This window comes from Ranitomeya imitator, chromosome 2, assembly GCF_032444005.1.
Source record: "Ranitomeya imitator isolate aRanImi1 chromosome 2, aRanImi1.pri, whole genome shotgun sequence".
Classification (NCBI taxonomy): domain Eukaryota; kingdom Metazoa; phylum Chordata; class Amphibia; order Anura; family Dendrobatidae; genus Ranitomeya; species Ranitomeya imitator.
Window position 1 is genome coordinate 831373004 of NC_091283.1, and position 24978 is coordinate 831397981.

Here is a 24978-nt window from a genome sequence, read left to right on the forward strand (position 1 = left end):
TCTTTCATTTTCCCCCTCACATCTCTCATTTTCTCCCTCACACCTCTCATTTTCTCCCTCACTCCTCTCATTCCCCCCTAACACTTGTCATTTCAACCTCACATCTGTCATTTTCTGATCACTCCACTATTTTTCCTCACTCCTCTCATTTTGCACTCACACCTTTTCATTTTCACCTCACACCTCTCATTTTCACCTCATCACCTCAGTATATACATGTATGTCATCTCCCTTATATATAGTATACATCTGTATGTCATCTCCTGTATATAGTATATACCTGTATGTCATCTCCCCTGTATATAGTATATACCTGCTGTGTGTCATCTCCCCTATATATAGTATATACCTGAATGTCATCTCTTTCTATATATAGTATATACCTGTATGTCATCTCCTCCTGTATATAGTATATACCTGTGTGTCATCTCCCCTGTATATAGTATATATCTGTGTGTCATCTCCTCCTGTATATAGTATATACCTGTAGGTCATCTGCTCCTGTATATAGTATATACCTGTGTGTCATCTCCTGTATATAGTATATACCTGTATGTCATCTCCTCCTGTATATATATATGTACCTGTATGTCATCTCCTCCTCTATATAGTATATACCTGTGTGTCATCTCTCCTGTATATAGTATATATCTGTGTGTCATCTCCCCTGTATATAGTATATACCTGTGTGTCATCTCCTCCTGTATTAGACCTCGTTCACACGTTATTTGCTCAGTATTTTTACCTCAGTATTTGTAAGCTAAATTGGCAGCCTGACAAATCCCCAGCCAACAGGAAGCCCTCCCCCCTGGCTGTATATATTAGCTCACACATACACATAATAGACAGGTCATGTGACTGACAGCTGCCGGATTTCCTATATGGTACATTTGTTGCTCTTGTAGTTTGTCTGCTTATTAATCAGATTTTTATTTTTGAAGGATAATACCAGACTTGTGTGTGTTTTAGGGCGAGTTTCATTTGTCAAGTTGTGTGTGTTGAGTTGCGTGTGGCGACATGCATGTAGCGACTTTTGTGAGATGAGTTTTGTGTGGGGACATGCGTGTAGCAACTTTTTGTGTGTCGAGTTGCATGTGACAGGTTAGTGTAGCAAGTTGTGTGCAGCAAGTTTTGCGCATGCCAAGTATTGCGTGTGGCGAGTTTTATGTGTGGTGCCTTTTGAGTATGTGCAAGTTTGTTGCACAGACCTGTGACTGTGCAAAATTTTGTGGCTGTAGCTGCGATGCCTCCAACACTTTTCCTTTCACTTTTTTCCCCATTATGTAGATTATGTAAATACTCAGGGAACGTTCCATCTTCAGTGCATAAAGACGGCAACACATCATCAAGTAGCAATTTCAGATATCCAGTGGCATTGAGGTTTCCATTGATGAAGAATGGCCCCACTATCTTTGTACCCCATATACCACACTATACCATCAATTTTTGTGTTCCAACAGTCTTGGAGGGATCTATCCACTGTGGGTTAGTGTCAGACCAATAGCGGTGGTTTTGTTGGTTTACTTCACCATTCACAAAAAAGTTTGCCTCATCACTGAACATAATGTTTCGTGTAAACTGAGGGTTCTGTTCCAATATTTTTTTTGCCCATTCTGCAAATTCAGCGCGCCGACCTGGTTCATCCTGGTTGAGATGCTGCAGCAGCAGGATTTTGTAAGTGTGCCATTTGTGAGTAGCTAATATCTGCCTAAGGCCTCTTTCACATTACCGTCGGTACGGGGCCGTCGCAATGCGTCGACCCGACGGACGTTGTGCAAAATAGTGCACAACGTGGGCAGCGGATGCAGTTTTCCGACGCATCCGCTGCCCATTCTGAAGTCCGGGGAGGAGGGGGTGGAGTTCCGGCTGCGCATGCGCGGTCGGAAATGGCGGATCCGACAGACGAAAAAACGTTCCCTTGAACATTTTTTCGTCACGACGGTCCGCCAAAACACGATGCATCCTTTGCACAACGGATGCGACGTGTGGCCATCCGTCGCAATCCGTCGTCAATAAAAGTCTATGGCAAAAAAACGGATCCTGCGGGCACATTTGCAGGATCCATTTTTTTACCAAAACGACGGATTGCGACGGATGGCAAAAAACGCAAGTGTGAAAGTAGCCTAAGGGATGTTTGATGACACTCTCCAGTGACATGCGGCGAGTGCTACGCTGTGGGCTCTTGCTGAATGAAACTAGGACAGACACTAATGTTTCTTCATTAATGACAGTTTTCTTGTGTCCACATTTTGGCAAATCCAACACTGAACCTGTTTCATGAAATTTGGCAAGCAGTTTGCTAACTGTAGCATGGGAAATGGGTGGTCTCGTAGGGTGTCTTGCATTGAAATCTGCTGCAATGACCCGGATACTGCGTTCACCAGACATCAACACAATTTCTATCCGCTCCTCACGTTTTTACATGTCAATGGCTGTAAACAAAAAGAAACTTGTAAATAACTCATGAAAGAATAAAGTTACGTTAAAACCAAGCACACCATTGTTTTTCTTGTGAAATTCTCAATAAGTTTGATGTGCCACATGACCACATAGTCCCGGTGTGCAGAACAGTGAGTACTCTGGCAGCTGTCCTTCTGCATGTATGCAGCGCATGACATCCCTGCCATGCACTGCTTACAAGCATGAAGCAGCTTCTGGCACTGGAACAGGACCCTGCGAGGGAGAGCAGAAAGGTAAGTGTAATGTTTTTTTTTTTTTTAAATGTTTTTCTGATGGGGCCATGCATACCAGGATGGGGATAGGGGCCAATCATACCAGGATAAGGATGGGGCCATGCATACCAGGATAGGGATGAGGGGGAACATTCCTACTCAGATAGGGATGAGGGGGACATGTCTACCAGGATAAGAATGAGGGGACCCTGCCCGCACTCCCTCGTGGTGACTCCGGGCTCTTTTATGCAGCTGTGCCTTCGGGTGTCAGATGGGGAAAGGAGACTTGCAATCTCCTGTCCTCCGGATTCGGCTGCGGGTTCTGCAGTTCCCACACAACCATGGACTCCAGTGTCCGATCTACTGCGCTCAATCCTGGGATGAACTCAGTCGCAGCTACACCCCCAGTCTCTCACACGCTTCCTCTCTCTTCACTATCTCACACTGAACTCTAACTAACTAACCCCCACCTCCAGGCCAGAACTTATAGGGAAGTTCCCCTGAAACCAGGTTTAGAGCTCACCCTTCTGGTCTGGAGTCAGGAAAGGTGTTGTATACCAGTGCTACCTGCTAAGGGGATCCCTTCTTGCTTCCAGGCATGGCATCACACCCTGTGAGGGAGGCAATGCCATTATGGCAACCAGACTCCTGGGTTGCTGGCCATGCATTCCAGGATAGGGATGAGGGAGCCATACATTCCAGGATAGGGATGAGGGGGCCATGCATTCCAGGATAGGGATGAGGGGGCCATGCATTCCAGGATAGGGATGAGGGGGCCATGCATACCAGGATAGGGATGAAGGGGCCATGCATTCCAGGATAGGGATGAGGGGGCCATGCATTCCAGGATAGGGATGAGGGGGCCATGCATTCCAGGATAGGGATGAGGGGGCCATGCATTCCAGGATAGGGATGAGGGGGCCATGCATACCAGGATAGGGATGAAGGGGCCATGCATTCCAGGATAGGGATGAGGGGGCCATGCATTCCAGGATAGGGATGAGGGGGCCATGCATTCCAGGATAGGGATGAGGGGGCCATGCATTCCAGGATAGGGATGAGGGGGCCATGCATACCAGGATAGGGATGAAGGGGTCATGCATTCCAGGATAGGGATGAGGGGGCCATGCATACCAGGATAGGGATGAGGGGGCCAAGCATTCCAGGATAGGGATGATGGGGCCATGCATTCCAGGATAGGGATGAAGGGGCCATGCATTCCAGGATAGGGATGAGGGGGCCAAGCATTCTAGGATAGGGATGAAGGGGCCATGCATTCCAGGATAGGGATGAAGGGGCCATGCATTCCAGGATAGGGAGGAGGGGGCCATGCATTCCAGGATAGGGATGAGGGGGCCATGCATACCAGGATAGGGATGAAGGGGCCATGCATTCCAGGATAGGGACGAGGGGGCCGTGCATACCAGGATAGGGATGAGGGGGCCATGCATTCCAGGATAGGAATGAGGAGGCCATGCATACCAGGATAGGGATGAAGGGGGCATGCATACCAGGATAGGGATGAGGGGGCCATGCATTCCAGGATAGGGATGAAGGGGCCATGCATACCAGGATAGGGATGAGGGGGCCATGCATTCCAGGATAGGGATGAGGGGGTCATGCATACCAGGATAGGGATGAGGGGGCCCATGCACACCAAGATGGAGATGGGAGGGGGCCATCCATACCAGGATGGGGGCCATGCATACCAGGATGGGGATGAGGGGACTATATATACCAGGATGGGGGATATTAAGTACAGAATTTACCACATTTTTTGCTTCAGTTTTTTTTCTAATTTCCTCCTCTAAAACCTGGGTGCATCTTATGGTCCAAAAAATATGGGACTTTCAATTAGGCCGGAGTCACACTATCATAGAATACGGCAAAGTGCTATGTGATAAAACATCACATAGCACTAGGCCCAGTGTTAATCTATGGGGCAGCTCACATCAGCGTTTATTTTCTCAGCCGTATTTGGCGTGCGTGTAAAATCGCAGCATGCTGCAATTGTCACCGAGACTCGACTGAGCCTCGCCAGTGCAAGTCTATGGGAGCAAGAAAAAACAAATTTGTGTCAAATTCTGTGCATGTTATCAGGCCAAAATCACCAGGGTATGAACTTTTGATCAGGGTCATTTCGATGTTTTGGGTTGCCATTATGATTTAAAAAGGGAAAACACAGTAGTGTGACAATAAATGGCTGCACCCAACCACTAACCACAAGTGGAGAAAAAGTATTAGTGTTATCATTCATATTCTCTGAAAAAAGGCCAAGAAAGTAAAAATTCTGCCCCGGTATGTAAACTTCTGAGCACAACTGTAACTATGCCCCTTTTCAGGTATCTAAGCTCCACCCCTCACTTGTTTACCAGTTATGTATTAATCCCGCCTGGTTTCTGCCTCCTGCAATAATTGCTACAGACTTTGGACTATATATTTCCTGTTCATCTTTATCAGTCATTTCTAGGTTTTGTATTTTTACCTTTGGAAATGTTCTGATGAATACAAACCTGCCCTTTATACCCTGATAATTATTACTATTATATCCTCATTAATCCTTATTGCTGCCTTCTAGATTAGAATATTTTCCCCATATGCTATTCTTTTTTTTTTCAGCTAATCCAGAAGATACTACAATAAAGACGTTTGCGACTTTCTTCCGAAAGAATAAAGCAGGAAAGAATAAAGCAGGAAAGAATAAAGCAGGAAAGAATAAAGCAGGAAAGAATAAAGCAGGTAATAATACATGATACATTTATCCACCCTTTATAGCCATTGTGTGGATTCAATAATTACAACCAAAGCACAAGTGTGAGTTAAGCCTCGATTCCTTTCGCTCCCTATTCAGATGAGGCTGGTTTGGCAGATGGGGAGGTAGGACATTAGTGCACCATGATGTGGTTGGAGGCTTTTGTTCTCTTTGAAAAAACAAAACACTAAGCACCTTATGTTTGTAACATTTGTAGCAATGTTGATTCCATGTGTTCATTAGTCGCAGTGTGCGGACACCTCTGTATGTAGATGATGGCAGTCACTTCTTTACTTACAACCAGTGAGTGGATCCAAATACAGAAGGAGCAGCCTCAAGCTCTGGTTTATAACACAAACCTGTATTTCCAGTAGTGACAATCTCCATATTGTATATAGGGGAGACTCTTCTCAATACTCCAGGGGTGTAGCTATAGGGAATGCAGAGACATTAGTGTATGATGAACTTGTGATACTCGCTGGTCTGTTCATGTGAGAAGAAAGAAGATAAAAAAGTTTTGACTCTGATTTTGGCCAATGATAAAACAATCATGAAAATTATTCTGGTGGTTAAGGCGCAAATGATCCCTAGTGCGTAGGAGTTGGGCTGTGGAGACATTAGATCTGCTGCTTATCCCGAGAGCCAGAATATACAAGAATCAGTTACCGTCCATTAGTGCCCCCTGCTGGTCCGTCCTGTATTTATTGTGGTGCAGGAATCCTTCATGAGTAGTGTTGAGCGATACCTTCCCGATATCCGCAAATATCGGTATCGGATTGGATCGGCCAATATCCAAAAATTATCGGTTATCGCCGATACCGATACCCGATCCCAATGCAAGTCAATGGGACAAAAATATCAGAATTAAAATAAACCCTTTCTTTCCTTGTAGGTTCATTCTACATGAAGGAAAACAACTAAGAATAATGTAGAATGTATTGGGGGAGGAGGAGGAGACATTAAAGGCATAGAGGTTTAGCTCAATCAAATGGAATAGCAGGAATTAATTTTTTTTTTAAGATGTTCGGAGTTACAAAGATATTGACTATGTTAAGCTTTTTTATATTTTGTCAGATATGTATGTGCAGCGCTCCAGAGACCTGGTCGTTGCAGTATGGCGCTCTGCCGCTAAGGGGAGCAGCGGTACGTCTGATGGCACTAAAGAGTTCTGACCAGGTATCACCAGAACACATTACACTTCACACTCCGGCCACTAGGGGGAGAAAAAAGCTTTATTTATTGGGCCACTCCTCACACTGGTAAAACTAGGGGCTGGGGAGGAAGTTAGTCAGAAGCTGACTGGGTTGGAACCAGGCAACATCCCGTGGCAGGGGGTGTTGCAGGGAGAAGGCACAGGGGGGTCCCTGTCAGGCGTGGGAACCTGGCAGGTGCCTAGCGAACAGAACGTTACGGAATCGCGCCTGCACACCTTGCGGCGGTATCCTAAGAAAGAGACATGAAGGGAAGGATATTGTGGACACGTGTAAACGAGATCAAGCACAAAGGAGAGCCAGTAAGAGTCGTGCCGAGAGAGAGGCAACATCTTACTGAGGCGCGTAGTCGGTGGCCGGAACCCCGTAGGAGTAACTGACTTCAGGCCTTACTTCAAACTCCGTTGGACAGTTAGTCATAGGTTGGCTGTCTACCTTACTACACCTACGAAGACATAGGGGGCAACATTGGGAGAGGGGCGTCTCTAGGGTCCCGGAAAACCTCCAAGCCTTCCCGTCATATGGGTGGCGTCCAAGCCATAACATACCTGGGGGACGTTAGAAACTAGTAACATCTGGAACCAAAGAACGAGGGAGAGAGCTGTAGAGAACGAACGAACGAGAACAGCAGTTGTGAGGTCTATTCTGAATGCTCAGCAGGATAGGACTACAACACACAGGCGCTATTGGTAGGCAACGATTTCCATCTGCGAGGGAAACTCTGGATGTGCCCATCGGACCGGCCGGTCTCTGAGAGCCCTGTTAAACATACTCTGGATTGAGGATCCTGAAGCCTTCAGTAAAGAGGTAAAGAGACTGCAACCTTGTGTCCTCATTATTGACTGTACCTCACACCATCACCATCCACCTTACTGGGAAGCCCTGGGGACATACTTCACCTGTGGGAAGGTATACCATCCAGCTGCCATTCCATCACCCCAGTGGACCCCATAGCAGCGTCGGTCACCCTGACCGAACACCACATTTGGCGTCACGAACCCCTGACAGACTGCTTCACTACTTTCATTGGACGCCCCTTAGCAGGGTCGCGGACCGGGTCTAGCCACCGTGACAGCCTCAGAACCGAACCAGAGAGGCCCGGTACCGAAACGCGTGGCCCTGTGTCTGTCATATGTTTCACTACTTCCATGCTCTTCACCTTCTTCTTTTTTACTTCTCCCACACTATCTTCTTCATCATCCTCAGCAGCAGCATCTTTTTCATCAACTTCTTCTTCACCATATTCATCATCTTCTTCACCTTCTTCCTATTATTCTTTTTTTTACATTCTTCATATTCTTCTTATTCAACTATTATTCTTCTCCATATTCTTCTTCTTCATCTTCTTCATATTCTTCTTCTTCATCATATTCTTATTAGAGAGAAGCCTTCCTGTAGTTGTTATCTATAAAAGTTTGAAGATTGCACCTTCCGTTCTGCCTGTCACAAAAGATTTACAACAGGATTTGTCCGCGTTCAGTTTGGCCTGCAGCAGCAGGTTTTTTCCAGGGGCACCACGAGGAGGAACGGACTCACCCCCATACACTGCTTAGTCTTCTTCTGCTTATAATTTAGATAATATCTTTTGCTCTGATTTTTACTCTTATGCTTAATGTTCTTCTGCTTCTTGGTCTTCTGCTTCTTGGTCTTCTGCTTCTTGGTCTTCTGCTTTTTGGTCTTCTGCTTCTTGGTCTTCTGCTTCTTGGTCTTCTGCTTTTTGGTCTTCTGCTTCTTGGTCTTCTGCTTCTTGGTCTTCTTCGGGGTGGTCTCCTGGGTCGTCATCTTTAGGGTCGTCGTCAGGGAGATCCAGAGTGATTACCAAAAACCGTTTCAAAAAGCTTGACCTTGGAAATGTAGCAGAAGGTACAAGAAGGCTGAGGAACTGCCGAGAACCAGCTGACGGTACTGGAACCCGGATGGATAGCCTAAGGTACAAGAGCCAATGGAACTACCGAGGACCAGCTGATGGTACTGGAACCCGGTTACTAAGCAGGAGGTACCCGTGCCAGAAAGCACTACCAAGGACCACCAGACGTTGGTGGAACTCTGATACTGAGAAGGAGGTACCTAAGCCAAAGGCTCTGCCTGGAACCAGCTGACGGTACTGGAACCCAGGGGGACCTATTCAAGATTGACTTCCAAAGAACCAGCTAATGGTGCTGGAACTCAGATAGGCAGCAGAAAGTCCACGTGAAAAAAAAATTGCTAGGCCGCGAGCCGGCTGGAGTTACCGAAAACCCACAGTCCTACAGGGGGAGCTTGTCCTATTGGCACTACGGAACCAGCCTTGATTGCCAGTTCCCGCAGCCCACATAGGAAGCACCTTAACTGCAGGCAGCATAGAGTTGACTAACCGACCGCAAGCTGACAGGACAACGTATTGGAGGCAAAGTGACCTTGACACTACCCGGAAACAGCTGGCGTGCTGGAACCAGGCTGGGCAGGAGGGAGTACCCGTGCCAAAGACACTTCTGAGCAGCAACTGGCAGTGTTGGAGCCCAGGGATTACAGGATAAACAGAGTGTAGGCTAAGGCCTAATTGGAGCAAGTTGAAAGGGAACCTGTCACCTCCCCCCCAGGGCGTTTGTAACTGAAAGAGCCACCTTGTGCAGCATTAATGCTGCACAAGGAAAAGGTGGCTCTTTTAGTTATGCTCCTTGCACACGCTGAAGTAAACACTTATAAAATGTGCCCCCTCATACTGTGAAACCGTCCCAGAGGTGGGACTTTCCTTCTCAATGAGACGCAGCACAAGCATCATTCGTACCCCCTTGGCATCGGGCGGCGCCTCCTGGGCGTTGTTTGAATCTGTCCCGGAGCCTGCGCTGTTATGTTATCCCTTGGGCATGCGCAGTTAGTGTCATTTGATGTCAGGCTGACTGCGCCTGTGCGGCCGCGCTGCCTGAGATCCCGCGCCGCAGTGTCTTCTGATTTATTCACACTGCGGGGCTGGGATTCATGGGCATCCGCTGTGCATATCTTCGCCTTTCACTCTTCTCCCTCCGCCTTCTTCAGACTGTGCGGCATCAGCTGATCCCTAATCGCCGTGGCATGAACTTAGGGATCAGCTGATGCCGCACAGTCTGAAGAAGGCAGAGGGAGATGAGTGAGAGACGAAGATATGCACTGCGCAGGCCCATGAATCCCAGCCCCGCAGTATGAATAAATCAGAAGACACTGCGGGGCGGGATCTCGGGCAGCGCGGCTGCACAGGCGCAGTCAGCCTGACATCAAATTATGTCAGAAGACGGGCAGCGCTATCTGCGCATGGCCAAGGGATAACATAACAGTGCAGGCTTTGGGACAGATTAAAACAACACTGAGGATGCGGCACCCGGCGCCAAGGGGGTATGAATGACGGCTGTGCCACGTCTGATTAGGAAGGAAAGTCCCGCCTCCAGGATTTTCACGGTATGAGGGGGCACATTTTATAAGTCTTTAGTTCAGCGTGTAAAAGGATCATAACTAAAAGACCACCTTGTTCAAATGCAGCATTAGTGCTGCACAAGGTGGCCTAGGGGGGACAGGTTCCCTTTAATATCTGTAGTAGTGTGAGTGTGGAGGGAGCAGGAGAAATTGCTGGATACACAGCAGGGGATCAGCTGGCGTTACTGAACCCCAATAACAGAGGAGCAACTGTTGACTGTGCAGACGGCACTTCTGAGCAGTAACTGGCGGTGTTGGAGCCCAGGGATTACAGTTCAGGTGGTAGAAACATGAACACAACAGGAAACCTGGATACTGTTGCCAACCAATTATTTAATCTGGAAGAGGAGTGGCAAATTCCTGGGAGATCCAGGCCTTGTTCATTTTCAGAAAAGTAAGCCGGTCAACATTATCGGAAGATAGTCGCATGCGACTTTCTGTTAGTACACCACCTGCGGCACTAAAGACGCGTTCCGATAATACACTAGCAGCAGGGCAAGCCAGCAGCTCCAATGCATACTGGCTAAGCTCTGGCCATGTATCCAGTTTAGAGACCCAAAACTTGAAGGGGGAAGAGCCATCTGGGAGTACGCGGAGAGGGCAAGACATGTAGTCTGTCACCATCTGACGGAAACGTTGCCTCCTGCTGACTGGAGCCATCTGTGATGGTGTAGACATTTGTGGTGGGCACACAAAACTTTTCCGCATTTGGGCCAACTGGTCTCGCCTTGTGCTGAGGCACTGCTTCTGCTCCCTATTTGTGCAGAGCTTCCTCCACTGCCTCGACGCACTGAGCTGCACAGCTCTCGGTTGGAAGGGAGAACATGATGGACTGCACCAGTATGTCTTAGTACTCCCGCATTTTACGCTCCCGATTCAACGGTGTTATGAGGCTTTGTAAGTTGTCCCGGTAGCGAGGATCTAGGAGGGTGTACACCCAATAATCAGCCGTGTTGAGAATGTGGGCGATGCAGCGGTCGTTTCTCAGGCACTGCAGCATGAAATCAACCATGTGCTGCAGACTGCCAACTGGCCAAAAAACGCTGTCCCCTGCTTGAGGAGTGATCTCTGCCCGCTCTTCATCACCCCACCCTCGCTCTACATACTGACTACTAGAGCATTGTGTAACTCCCTCCACTGGACAGATGTCTTCCTCCATTGACTCCTCCTCATCCTCCTCACAAAGTGTCCCCTGCCTAGGCGTTTGTGAGGAACCACATTGCGTAGACTGTCCAGAAGCAGATGGCATTTGTGACTCCTCATCCTCCACTTCTTCCACAACCTCCTCCCTTAGTGCTTGCAGTGTTTTTTCAAGCAGGCAGATAAGGGGGATAGTTATGCTGACTAGTGCATCATCTGCACTCGCCATCCGCGTGGAATCATCGAAGGCACGCAAAATGTGGCAAATGTCCTTCATAGAGGCCCGCTCAGTGGTGGTGAAGTGTGAACGGCGCGCAGTGCAACTTGCTTGCGCCTGATGCAGCTGGTACTCCATTACTGCTGGCTGCTGCTCACACAACCGCTCCAACATATGTAACGTGGAATTCCACTTGGTGTGTAGGTCACATATGATGCAATGCTCCGGAAGGCGGAATCGGCGCTGCAGTGCTGCAATGCGCGATCTTGCCATGCTGGAACGCCGCAAGTGAGTGCACTCTAGGAACTGGAGTATGAGGAGGAGTCAATGTATACAGACTGGATTCCTGCAATCCTTGGAGTTGGCAGAACATGTACAGCGCCACTCTCAAGATCTGTACCTGGCTCCACAACATTTACCCAATGGGCAGTGAGGGAAAGGTATCGTCCCTGTCCATGGTGACTGGTCCACGCATCGGTGGTGAGGTGGACCTTGCTACTAACGGCGTTTAGTAGCGCATGTTTAATTTTCCCCTCCACGTGCTTTTGCAGGGCAGGGACGGCTTGCCTGCTGAAATAAAAGAGGCTGGGCACCTTGTACTGTGGGACTGCCAATGCCATGAAGTTACGGAAGGTGTCAGTCTCCACTAGCCTGAATGAGAGCATTTCAAGGGACAGTAATTTTGCAATGCCAGCATTCAGAGCCTGTGCTCGGGGGTGGTTTGCCGAGCGCATTTTCTTCCATGCCTGTGCTACCGATGGCTGTAGACTGGCCTGGGAGTGTGAGGATGACAGGGAACGTGGTGCTGTGGGTGGAATTACACTGTGTCTCTGTCCAACAGTGTCAGAGGTTTTTCCATGGCGATCCTGTGAGGAAGCCGAACCAGCTGTGTGTGAGCTGGAGGAAGAGGCTACAACACGAGCTGAAGAGGTGGTAGGTGCCGTTGTAGGTTGCCCTAGGTCTTCAGTGTGTTTTTGTAACTCCACCACGTGCTTGGTCCGCACATGTTTCCACATATTTGTGGTATTGAGGTTGCTGACACTTTTCCCTCTTTTGACTTTCTGATGACACAGTTTGCATTTGACAAAGCAAATGTCATCTGCAACTGTGTCAAAAAAGGACCAGGCACTGGAAGTTTTGGGAGCGCCCGGTTTGGATTTTGGAAGAGACATACTCCTAATGGGTGCCGAAGTGGAGGCTACAGGCAACGCAGTCTTCCCCCTCCCTCTCCCTCCTTTTTGGGCCATTTGGGGAATCTCTTCCTCAGAGCTGCTCCCACCACCTTCCTGTACCTCACGCCATGATGGGTCAAGGACCTCATCATCTACACTACCCTCTTCCAACACCTGCTTCTCCTGGGTAGTTTTGGCAGCACAGTATGCACCAGAAAGTGGCACCTGAGTCTCATCATCAGATGCGTACTGAGGTGTGCTGACCGTAGGCACTGGCCCACCCGCCTCTTCAGATTCAGAGAGGCAAAGCAGTTGTGCATCACTGCATACTGCCTCTTCTTCAGTTTCTCGAATGCTGCTTGGCTGGCCCCCTCTTTCCAAGCCAAGAGATTCAGAGAACAGAAGTAGAGATGACTCCTGTCCTGGGCTCTCTGACTGCCTGGGCAATTTGGCAGGTGGTGAGGAGACAGATGGGTGCTCTCCAGTGCTCTGTGCCAGAGAGGATGTGGCACTAATTGAAGTCGATGCGTTAGCTGCCATCCATCCGACAACTGCTTCAATTTGTTCGTCCCGCAGCAGTGGGGTACGGCGAGCTCCTACACAGCTGCGCATGAAGGACTGTTCCCTGCTAAAACTGGGGGATGCTGAGTCACCGGTGCCTGCAGCAGGCACAGGATCCCCACATCCTCTCCCTGCAGAAACTCCACACCCGCGACCACATGCCTTACTCCCTGCCTTCTTCATCTTGGCAGACTGATAAAGATAGGCAGAAAAGTACTATGGGCTTAGTGTGCTTATTCCTGAACAGCTGCTAACAGGTATAAAAAACACTAATTTTATAAAGTATGGACGAGACTTTAATATGAGCTAATGTGGCCTACACAACTGTAAAGTGGAGTGTTTGGTGAACTTAACTTTTTGCTTTTTTCACAAAAAGACACTGGATGTGCCCAAAGATGTAAAACCGATAGTATCACAAACTTTTTGTAGTGATTACAATGTAGGAAGGTAACCTACAATGCAGTAGATGAGGCTCCAAAATAGGCTAATACTAATCTGGATGGGGCTGCAGGGCACAATGCTGCAGAAAGGCTCCTCTATGTAATCCTATATAGTGTTTTTCCGCAATCTAGCAGGATACGGATGGAAACCCACTAATAGGAGCAATCAGGAAAAATGTGCAGCAGGCAGCAGTAATTGAAAAAAGGACAATGGATTGAACAGTATGAGGCAGTGACGCACGCTGAGTTGACTACAACCAGCTGTGGCTGCAGAACAGACTACAGCGTGAGCTGAACTCACACACAGAGACCTCGCAGACAGCCGTGAACAGCGCTGCAAGGCAAAAACAAGGTTCTCACACAGCGGTTGCTACAGTAGCCTGGGTAAAGCACAATGAAGCAAATTGCTATCTTAAACTATCCCTCAGTCAGAACAGCAGCGTCCTGTCCCTAACTGAATTCACAGCAGAGTGAACCCAAAATGGCGGCGGCGGCTTTTATAGTGCATCATGACATCATTTCAGCAGCCAATCACAGCCATGCCAGTAGTTACATGCCTAACATGCATAACAGGATGTGCCCACACTTCTAATGATTCCTCATTGGCTGAATTAAATCAAACTGCCTCATTGAATTATGGGAAGTTCCGATTCCGGTATCCGATATTGCAAAAGTATCGGAAGTCAGTATCGGAATTCCGATACCGCGAATATCGGCCGATACCCGATATTTGCAGTATCGGAATGCTCAACACTACTTATAACTTTGCTTACAGCACAGCACATTGCTCTTTACCTTCAGACTTGATTTAGCACAGGCTATTGATAGACATATTCAGACATATTGTTCACTTGAATTCTCTGATAGTTACTCATCTCAGTGCTGCTATGTCCCTGGTTTTAATAGACATTGTTACCCTCTACCTCACTGTAATTCCTATGTGTGAATTTTACATGTAGACCTCCCCCCCACCCGCCTTTTTTAATGTAATCACAAATATAATATTTGGATTTTATTTCATGTTTACACCTCTATTTTTCTCCAGCAACAGATTCTGGAAATTTGTGTATAAATATATATTTTGTGAGGTTGACTATACCCTGTGTTGGACTTATGTGAATAATTACCGGTATAAAGAAATTTATATAGGGACATTATAATATTTGGAGGGCTATATGGGGGGACATTATATTGTATGCAAGCTATTATACAGTGTGAAGGCTTGTATGGGGTCCATCATGCTGTGTGGGGGCCATTATACTATATGTAGGCCCATTATACTACTGTGTGGAGGGCTGTGTGGGAGCCGTTATACTGTTTGGAGGCCTAGTGCAGGCCATTACACAGTGTAGAAAGGTGTGGAGGCCATTATACTACAGTGCCGGCAAAAAAAATCTTTACATTTGCGCAGCAAAAAAAACTTTACATATAAAATCCACATCATAATTTCACTTTTTAAAAGTGTACACAATGGGGGAGATAATAAAAAACTGTCTAATATTAAAGCTGGCTTTGTTGCAAATATCAACCAATCAACGCTCAGTTTTCACTTCTCTGGTAAAGCGAAAGCCGCCCTCTGATTGGTTGCTATGTGCAGCTCAGCCGGTTTTGCTATTTGGCAGTCTTGTAAAGATTTTTTTTGCCGGCACTGTATATGTAGGCACATTATACTGCATGGAGGGCTGTATAGGGGGGGGTCACAGTTGCAGATCATACTGTGTTGGGGTCACCATACTTTGCCTTGGGAGTTGCGGGGTGGAGTACAGCAGGGTCATCATACTGTGCGTGTGGAGGTTACGGTGGAGGAATTCACATGGGGGTGTCATATTGTGTTTGGGGGGCACTTTTGTTGGCATCATACTTTATGGGGGCATTGAAAGTGGAATCTAAGACTTCAGCAGGAGGAAAATTACTATGTAAAGGATGGAAAGTTGTGAGATCTGCTCTTCTGTGAACCCGACAATTATTACATTTTAGTTTTGGTGGGGGGATCAGAACTTCTGCTATGGGGCCCCATGATTTCAATGTATGCCCCTGGATACAGGATGTGGGTTGGGGTCATGCTTCCAGGGAATCGAGATGGCCAGTGCGGCGAGCACACTGAACACCCAGTGACTCGCATATTGAGCACTTACGGCCTAGTAGGTAATATCCGTGACCCCCACTAGGGCCAGTGTAACAATCAAGGGTGTTTATAGAGACTACAACCAGGACAGACCTAGTACTTATAGTGATGGCCGTGAAGTTGAGACAAAAAGGCATTAAGAGTCATTTAACTGCTTGATAATTAGTGCGAGAAAGAGACAGTAAGCTACATTACTTCATAAACCGTACCGTCCCTACTATAAAAACCAAGCACAGAGACTACTGTTTCTAAAAGGGCAACCACCCAGACTAAATTGATCGCCATAAATATAGATAATAATCTCCCTTCCTACAGTCATATGTCCCCATCACTTAGTACTTTGGGGGTCCAATACTTATGCTGCAGTTCAGAGAATAGGCACGAGAAGTAATATGGTTGTAGAACCAAAAATGACCACTAGATGCTGGAAGGGAAGACAAAAATATCATCTAGAACAGGGGTGGGGAACTTCCGGCACGCGGGTCACATGTGGCATCCTGCCGGCCCTTTAACTCCAAGTGCCCGGCACGCAGCGTTCATCACAGAACGCTGCCTGCCCTTCACATGAACGGTGTCATTTGGGGTGGGCAGGGTTAGCAGCGGGTTGGGTGGGGCCAAATGCTCTCCCTTCCTACTGTCCCGGAAGAGGAGCTGCTGCAGCCAGAGAGTCCAGAGCGATTTCTGTGCTGGCAGCACGGCAGGTGATCTGTGTCCCTCAGCTAATCTGTGTGCCCACTGTGATCTGTGTCCCCCTGCTATGTGCCCCAATATGATCTCTTTGCTCCCCCAACTATAAACCCCCTGTGATCTGTGCCTCCCAGCTATGTGCCCCATGTCATCTCTGTGCCCCTCCTGTGATCCCTGTGCCCCCCAGCTATGTGCCCCCTGTGATTTCTGTTCCCCCTCTGATCGCTCTGCCCCTGCAGCTATATGCCCCCTGTGATTTCTGTGCCCTCCAGCTATATGACGCCCTGTGACCTGTGTCCCCTGCTATGTACCCCCCTGTGATATTTGTGCCCCCTGTGAGCTGTGCCCTCTGTGATCTGTCCCATCCAGCTATGTGTCCCCCAGCTATGTGCCACTCCATGATCTGTGTCCCCCAGCTATGTGCCCCTCCGTGATCTGTGTCCCCCAGCTATGTGCCCCTCCGTGATCTGTGTCCCCAGCTATGTGCCCTCCTTTGATATTTGTGCCCCGTGTGATCTTCGTGCCACCCCTGGAAAAGCTGCTGTGAGAAGCAACATGATCAGTATCACCTAACATCACAGCTGCACCAAAGAGAAGCAGCTCCAGCTGTCACATTAAGGGTGAGTTACCGTAATTAGTTGTTTGACTAAATATACCAGGGTAATTTTCAAGGTGATCATTTTTATCTGGCCCCCGGATGATGGTAGAAATTTCCAAATGGCCCCTGGCTGAAAAAAGGTTCCAAACCCCTGATCTAGAGAATTTAAAAAAACATTGTACAATATCTCCCAGATCAGCATTTCTCCCAGATGAGACATTTTCAAATCTTCCACTTATAGTTGTAGGAGAAGCATTTATTTTCCTGCAGTGTCATGAGCAACCGTCATTATCACCTAATGTGTCCAAAGTAGGAAGATCGACCATCCAGAGGCGTAGCTAGAGCTTTTGCCGCCCGGGGCTGTTCCCGAGTTTGGCGCCCCCCCCCCCCCCCCCCCCAGCTCAATACACACAAAGGTTACCAAAAATGGTTTTCCTGTTTTGTAGAACTGAAACTGGGCCTAATGGTGTCACCCCCACATGCCACACCTGTGACTTAATACCACCACACCATGACCAGGCCACATAGTGACCGAATAATACTACATACAAGGGACAAATACCACCGCACCATTTCCAGACCACATATTACCACCACATAGTGACTGAATACTACAATACTGATCAGTAATAAAAAAAAAAACCACAATACTATCACCATAAGTGCCAGTATTCACAGGAGATCTGTACTTAGTATGCAGTGTCTGTGTAGAGGTAATACAGAGATCACTGGTGACATTATACACAGGACCTCTATATAGTATACAGTGTATAGTGTCAGTGTATAGGTAACACTGACTCACCAGTGACGTCTCTAGGTGAAGTCCTTCATCTTTTATCCAGCACAGACCGCCATCATTCCTTCCAGCCAGGACTCGTTTCTGCAGGAAATAACACAGTTATCTCGAGCTCCGCTTGCAGAACACATTACTTAATTTTTCACAACTTCTACATTACACCACATGAAGAAAAAAAGGTGATATAGTGTCACTCTGCACAGTAACAGGACCGCCCCCCCATTTAAAACAGTATACTCAAAAAATAAAATAAATACATCACTGCAGTAACAATATCCCTTAATTATCCCCTATGGTAATAATATTCCCCACCCTGGCCCCGTTTATCTCATTCCTGGCTCCAGCCATATGTTGTCGTATCCTGCCCTCATGAGTAGCCATTCTACCCCATATGATCTCCCCATCCTGCCCCACCAGCCTCCATCGTATCCGTCCTGCCCCATGATCCAATCCTGCCCCGTGTCTCCAATCATGCCCCGTATCTACATTCTGCCCATGCCTCAAGTCCTGCCCCCAGTGTGTCCAGCATATTACCCCCATGTTGTCCAGCAATCTGCCCCAGTGTGTCCAGCATATTACCCCCATGTTGTCCAGCAATCTGCCCCAGTGTGTCCAGCATATTACCCCCAGTGTGTCCAGCAATCTGCCCCAGTATGTCCAGCATATTACCCCCAGTGTGTCCAGCAATCTGCCCTCAGTGTGTCCAGCAATCTGCCCCAGTGTCCAGCCTTTCCCCAGTGTGTCCAGCAGTCTGCCCCAGTGTCCAGCATTGCCCCAGTGTGTCCAGTATATTACCCCCAGTGTGTCCAGCAATCTGCCCCAGTGTCCAGCATTGCCCCAGTGTGTCCAGAAGTCTGCCCCAGGGTCTCCAGCATTGCCTCAATGTGTCCAGAAATCTGCCCCAGGGTCTCCAGTATTGCCCCAGTGTGTCCAGCAATCTGCCCCAGGGTCTCCAGTATTGCCCCAGTGTGTCCAGCATTCTGCCCCATAGTCTCCTGTACTGCCCCAGTGTGTCCAGCATTCTGCCCCATGGTCTCCAGTATTGCCCCAGTGTGTCCAGCAATCTGCCCCATGGTCTCCTGTATTGCCCCAGTGTGTCCAGCATTCTGCCCCATGGTCTCCAGTATTGCCCCGGTGTGTCCAGCAATCTGCCCCATGGTCTCCAGTATTGCCCCAGTATGTCCAGAAGTCTGCCCCAGGGTCTCCAGCATTGCCTCAATGTGTCCTGAGATCTGCCCCATGGTCTCCAGTATTCAGAGTGTCCAGCATTCTGCCCCATAGTCTCCTGTACTGCCCCAGTGTGTCCAGCATTCTGCCCCATGGTCTCCAGTATTGCCCCAGTGTGTCCAGCATTCTGCCCCATGGTCTCCAGTATTGCCCCAGTGTGTCCAGCATTCTGCCCTATGGTCTCCAGTATTGCCCCAGTGTGTCCAGCATTCTGCCCCATGGTCTCCAGTATTGCCCCGGTGTGTCCAGCAATCTGCCCCATGGTCTCCAGTATTGCCCCAGTGTGTCCAGCATTCTGCCCCATGGTCTCCAGTATTGCTCCAGTGTGTCCAGCATTCTGCCCCATGGTCTCCAGTATTGCCCCAGTGTGTCCAGCATTCTGCCCCATGGTCTCCAGTATTGCCCCAGTGTGTCCAGCAATCTGCCCCATGGTCTCCTGTATTGCCCCAGTGTGTCCAGCATTCTGCCCCATGGTCTCCAGTATTGCCCCGGTGTGTCCAGCAATCTGCCCCATGGTCTCCAGTATTGCCCCAGTGTGTCCAGCATTCTGCCCCATGGTCTCCAGTATTGCCCCAGTGTGTCCAGCATTCTGCCCCATGGTCTCCAGTATTGCCCCAGTGTGTCCAGCAATCTGCCCCATAGTCTCCTGTATTGCCCCAGTGTGTCCAGCAATCTGCCCCATGGTCTCCTGTATTGCCCCAGTGTGTCCAGCAATCTGCCCCATGGTCTCCTGTATTGCCCCAGTGTGTCCAGCAATCTGCCCCATAGTCTCCTGTATTGCCTCAGTGTGTCCAGCAATCTGCCCCATGGTCTCCTGTATTGCCCCAGTGTGTCCAGCATTCTGCCCCATGGTCTCCAGCATTGCCCCAGTGTGTCCAGCAATCTGCCCCATGGTCTCCAGTATTGCCCCAGTGTGTCCAGCATTGCCCCAGCCCCAGACAGTCAGAAATAAAGAAAAAAAAAAAAGTAAAATCCTCACCTCTCCCGTTCCCAGCGCAGGTCCGGTGCAGTCAGCGTCTCTCCGGCTCTGCGACGCTCAGGACAGAGAGGCAGAGCGGCGCGCACAGTAGTGACGTCATCGCGCCCTCTGCTCTGAGACGTCGCAGAGTCAGAGGAGGCTGCAGCTGCCGGCGCCGCAGGAACCAGGAGAGGTGAGTATAGAGCGGGGGGCGGGGGCGGGGGCGGGACCCGGGGGTGGGGGGAGATGGCCCTGGTCGTGGCGGCGGACGGCGCCGCCCGAACATTTAAAGGGGCGTCTTTTTTTTTTTTTTTTTTTTTTAATCTTCTTCTGCAGCGCCGGCCGCCCCCAGCATTGTGCCGCCCGGGGCGGACCGCCCCCCCCGCACCCCCCTTCCTACGCCACTGCGACCATCATAAGGTACCGTCACACTGAACGATATCGCTAGCGATCCGTGACGTTGCAGCGTCCTGGCTAGTGATATCGTTGTGTATGACACGCAGCAGCGATCAGGATCCTGCTGTGCCATCGTTGGTCGGAGCAGAAAGTCCAGAACTTTATTTCGTCGCTGGATCTCCCACAGACAGTCACACACGCCGATTCAGCGATGTCTTTACTGGTAACCAGGGTAAACATCGGGTTACTAAGCGCAGGGCCGTGCTTAGTAACCCGATGTTTACCCTGGTTACCAGTGTAAATGTAAAAAAAAAAAAACACTACATACTTACATTCCGGTGTCTGTCCCTCGGCGTTCTGCTTCTCTGCACTGACTGTGAGCGCCGGCCGGAAAGCACAGCGGTGACGTCACCGCTGTGCTCTGCTTTGCAGCTGGCCGGTGCTCACCAGTCAGTGCGGGAAGCTGACGCCGGGGGACATGAACAGACACCGGGAATGTAAGTATGTAGTGTTTGTTTTTTTACATTTACAACGGTAACCAGGGTAAACATCGGGTTACTAAGCGCGGCCCTGCACTTAGTAACCCGATGTTTACCCTGGTTACCAGTGACGACATCGCTGAATCGGCGTCACACACGCCGATCCAGCGATGTCAGCGGGAGATCCAGCGACAAAATAAAGTGCTGGACTTTCCCCAGCGACCAACGATCTCCCAGCAGGGGCCTGATCATTGGTCGCTGTCACACATACCGATTTAGTTAACGATATCATTATGTGTGAAGGTACCTTTATTGATCCACAAGTAACAATCAGTCTCCTCATTGTGTTTCCTGCAGAGCATGTCCGGACTCTTTGTCTGATATTGATGAACTGTTTGATATTGGTGATGATCGGATTGATGGTGACTTTCATCGTTGTCTGGATTCGTAAGTATCAATATTTTATATCCTAAAGCTAAAATAATGTAAATATTTTGGATTTTTACTTTATCATTTAAAGGGGCTTTTTTGCACAATGGAGAAACCTAATTGGGGGATTCATTAAGCAAAATGTGCAGAAAATCTGTCTCAAATTGCATCAAAACCATTGATGTCCGTGCTGTGTACAAGATCTATTATGTATTATAGACATTTTTGCTCCCTACTAAACAGTTTCCAAAACTGAGTGAAAAATAATCTGTCTGACTAGAGCTGTAAATTACAGCAAATTTAATACTGATCAGCGCCGATATTCTGCCTCTTATATTGGTGCATAGTGACCCGACTAAGACGGAAAGTGAAAAAAGAAAGTGTCGCACGTGTCCAGCAGGAGTCTAATTACTTATTGAAGGGATCCAGATGTCACCTCCCCCCAAAACTATTTATATGTGTGTGTAGCTCTGTGAAAAACAAGTCCAGGGAAACCTTTACATGGCCGGTCCCTTCATCCATTACTGAGAAATCAGAGTTTGAATTGATATGCAAATGAGGCTGAAGAGCTATGGTAGATCTGAAGCCTCTGTAACTCCAGCTCTATTCCCTGCCCAGCCCTGCCTCCTCCTTCTTGACTGATGTCTTCAGGCTTCAGATCTTCAAATAGTTCTTCAGTCTCATTTGCATATAAACTCAAACCCTGATTCCTCAGTAATGGAGGAACGGACCGGCCATAGAAAGGTTTTGCTAGACTTGACTTTGATAGAACTTCATGCACCTATGAATAGTTTGGGGTGAAATCCTGCTGACAGTTTCCCTTTATCTCCAACACCAAAATGCACCAGAAAAGTTCTGAGTGAAATGTATGAAGGACGTGCGCTATTCTTTAGATTAATAAATATAATCATTTGATGCTGCAGACAGGCCGCACCAAATTTATTAAGTCCTACTCATCTTTTTCACAGAAAACTGACATGAGGGGTTATTGATGTATATTTTTATTTTTGGCATAGTCAGTCCTGCATCTCCTGACCCAAACTCATCAGTCTCAGGTTTATATGAAGCTGTTCAGTCCGGACATTGTGGTCTGTACTTCGGCTGTGAATGTCGGACATGTGAAGCAAGTTTTCTGCTCACAATTAGTTTATTGCTATAAAATGTCCTCATCCTTTTCAAATTGAAGTTCTGTAGCAGATGAGGTGTGTAACATGAGGTTCTGCAGCAGATGAGGTGTGTAACATGAGGTTCTGCAGCAGATGAGGTGTGTAACATGAGGTTCTGCAGCAGCTGAGGTGTGTAACATGAGGTTCTGCAGCAGCTGAGGTGTGTAATATGAGGTTCTGCAGCAGACGAGGTGTGTAATATGAGGTTCTGCAGCAGATAAGGTGTGTAACATGAGGTTCTGCAGCAGATGAGGTGTATAACATGAGGACCTGCAGCCGATGAGGTGTATAACATGAGGTTCTGCAGCAGACGAGGTGTGTAATATGAGGTTCTGCAGCAGCTGAGGTGTGTAACATGAGGTTCTGCAGCAGATGAGGTGTGTAACATGAGGTTCTGCAGCAGATGAGGTGTATAACATGAGGTTCTGCAGCAGATGAGGGGTGTAACATGAGGATCTGCAGCAGATGAGGTGTGTAATATGAGGTTCTGCAGCAGACGAGGTGTGTAATATGAGGTTCTGCAGCAGATGAGGTGTGTAACATGAGGTTCTGCAGCAGATGAGGTGTATAACATGAGGACCTGCAGCCGATGAGGTGTATAACATGAGGTTCTGCAGCAGACGAGGTGTGTAATATGAGGTTCTGCAGCAGCTGAGGTGTGTAACATGAGGTTCTGCAGCAGATGAGGTGTGTAACATGAGGTTCTGCAGCAGATGAGGTGTATAACATGAGGTTCTGCAGCAGATGAGGGGTGTAACTTGAGGATCTGCAGCAGATGAGGTGTGTAATATGAGGTTCTGCAGCAGATGAGGTGTCTAACATGAGGTTCTGCAGCAGCTGAGGTGTGTAACATGAGGTTCTGCAGCAGATGAGGTGTGTAACATGAGGACCTGTAGCAGATTAGGTGTGCAACACGAGGTTCTGCAGCAGCTGAGGTGGGTGTGTAATATGAGGTTCTGCAGCAGATGAGGTGTGCAATATGAGGTTCTGCAGCAGCTGAGGTGTGGAACATGAGTTTCTGCAGCAGCCGAGGTGTGGAACATGAAGTTCTGCCAAAGCTGAGGTGCGGAATATGAGGTTCTGCATCAGCTGAGGTGTGCACAGTGTTCTGGAGAAGCAGAGACCAGAACTATATAGAAACAGAGATTACTGGTCAGATGGTGGTAGAGTTTCTTCATTCATCTATATATATAAGAGGCATCGTGATTACTCGCTAATCCCGCCCCCTGCACAGTAGCTCCGCCCCCACTACATCACCACACATAATTCCGCCCCCCCACCCTATTACGACACACAATCCCGCCCCCACCACATTACCACACACAATCCTGCCCCCCACCACATTACCACACACAACCCCGCCCCAACACATCACCATACAAACCAGCCCCCACCCCATTACCACACATAATCCCACCCCCCACCACATCACCACACATAATCCCGCCCCCCACCACATCACCACACATAATCCCGCCCCCCACCACATCACCACACATAATCCCGCCCCCCACCACATCACCACACATAATCCCGCCCCCACCACATCACCACACATAATCGCACCCCAACCACATCACCTCACATAATCCAACCCCCCACCACATTACCACAGATAATCCCACCCCCCACCACATTACCACATATAATCCCACCCTCACCACATCACCACACATAATCCCACCCCCACCACATCCCCACACATAATCCCACCCCACCACATCCCCACACATAATCCCGCCCCACCACATCACCACACATAATCCCACCCCCCACCACATCACCACAGATAATCCTGCCCCCCCCACATTACCACACATAATCCCGCCCCCACCACATCACCACACATAATCCCACCCCCACCACATCACCACACATAATCCCGCCCCCCCACCACATTACCACAGATAATCCCACCCCCACATTACCACACACAATCCCCCCCACCACATTACCACAAATAATCCCACCCCCACCGCATTACCACTCATAATCCCGCCCCCCACCACATTACCTCACGTAATTCCGCTCCCCCACCACATTACCACACGAGGCTCCGTTCTCACACATTACCACACGAGGCTCCGTCCTCACACATTACCACACGAGGCTCCATCCCCACACATTACCACACGAGGCTCCGTCCTCACACATTACCACACGAGGCTCCGTCCTCACACATTACCACACGAGGCTCCATCCCCACACATTACCACACGAGGCTCCGTCCTCACACATTACCACACGAGGCTCCGTCCTCACACATTACCACACGAGGCTCCATCCTCACACATTACCACACGAGGCTCCATCCTCACACATTACCACACGAGGCTCCATCCTCACACATTACCACACGAGGCTCCATCCTCACACATTACCACACGAGGCTCCGTCCTCACACATTACCACACGAGGCTCCATCCTCACACATTACCACACGAGGCTCCGTCCTCACACATTACCACACGAGGCTCCGTCCTCACACATTACCACACGAGGCTCCGTCCTCACACATTACCACAC

General features: G+C 48.7%; 1 protein-coding gene across 2 annotated transcripts in view; it reads left to right on the forward strand.

The window, feature by feature from the left end:
• Positions 1-24978, forward strand: part of LOC138666022 (natural killer cells antigen CD94-like) — a 56006-nt gene that overhangs the window by 26684 nt on the left and 4344 nt on the right. For both annotated transcript variants that reach the window (XM_069754083.1, XM_069754082.1), the window contains 2 exons: positions 5292-5411; positions 21215-21304. In XM_069754083.1, the coding sequence (XP_069610184.1) occupies positions 5292-5411; positions 21215-21304 (210 nt within the window). The remainder of the gene's footprint in view (positions 1-5291; positions 5412-21214; positions 21305-24978) is intronic.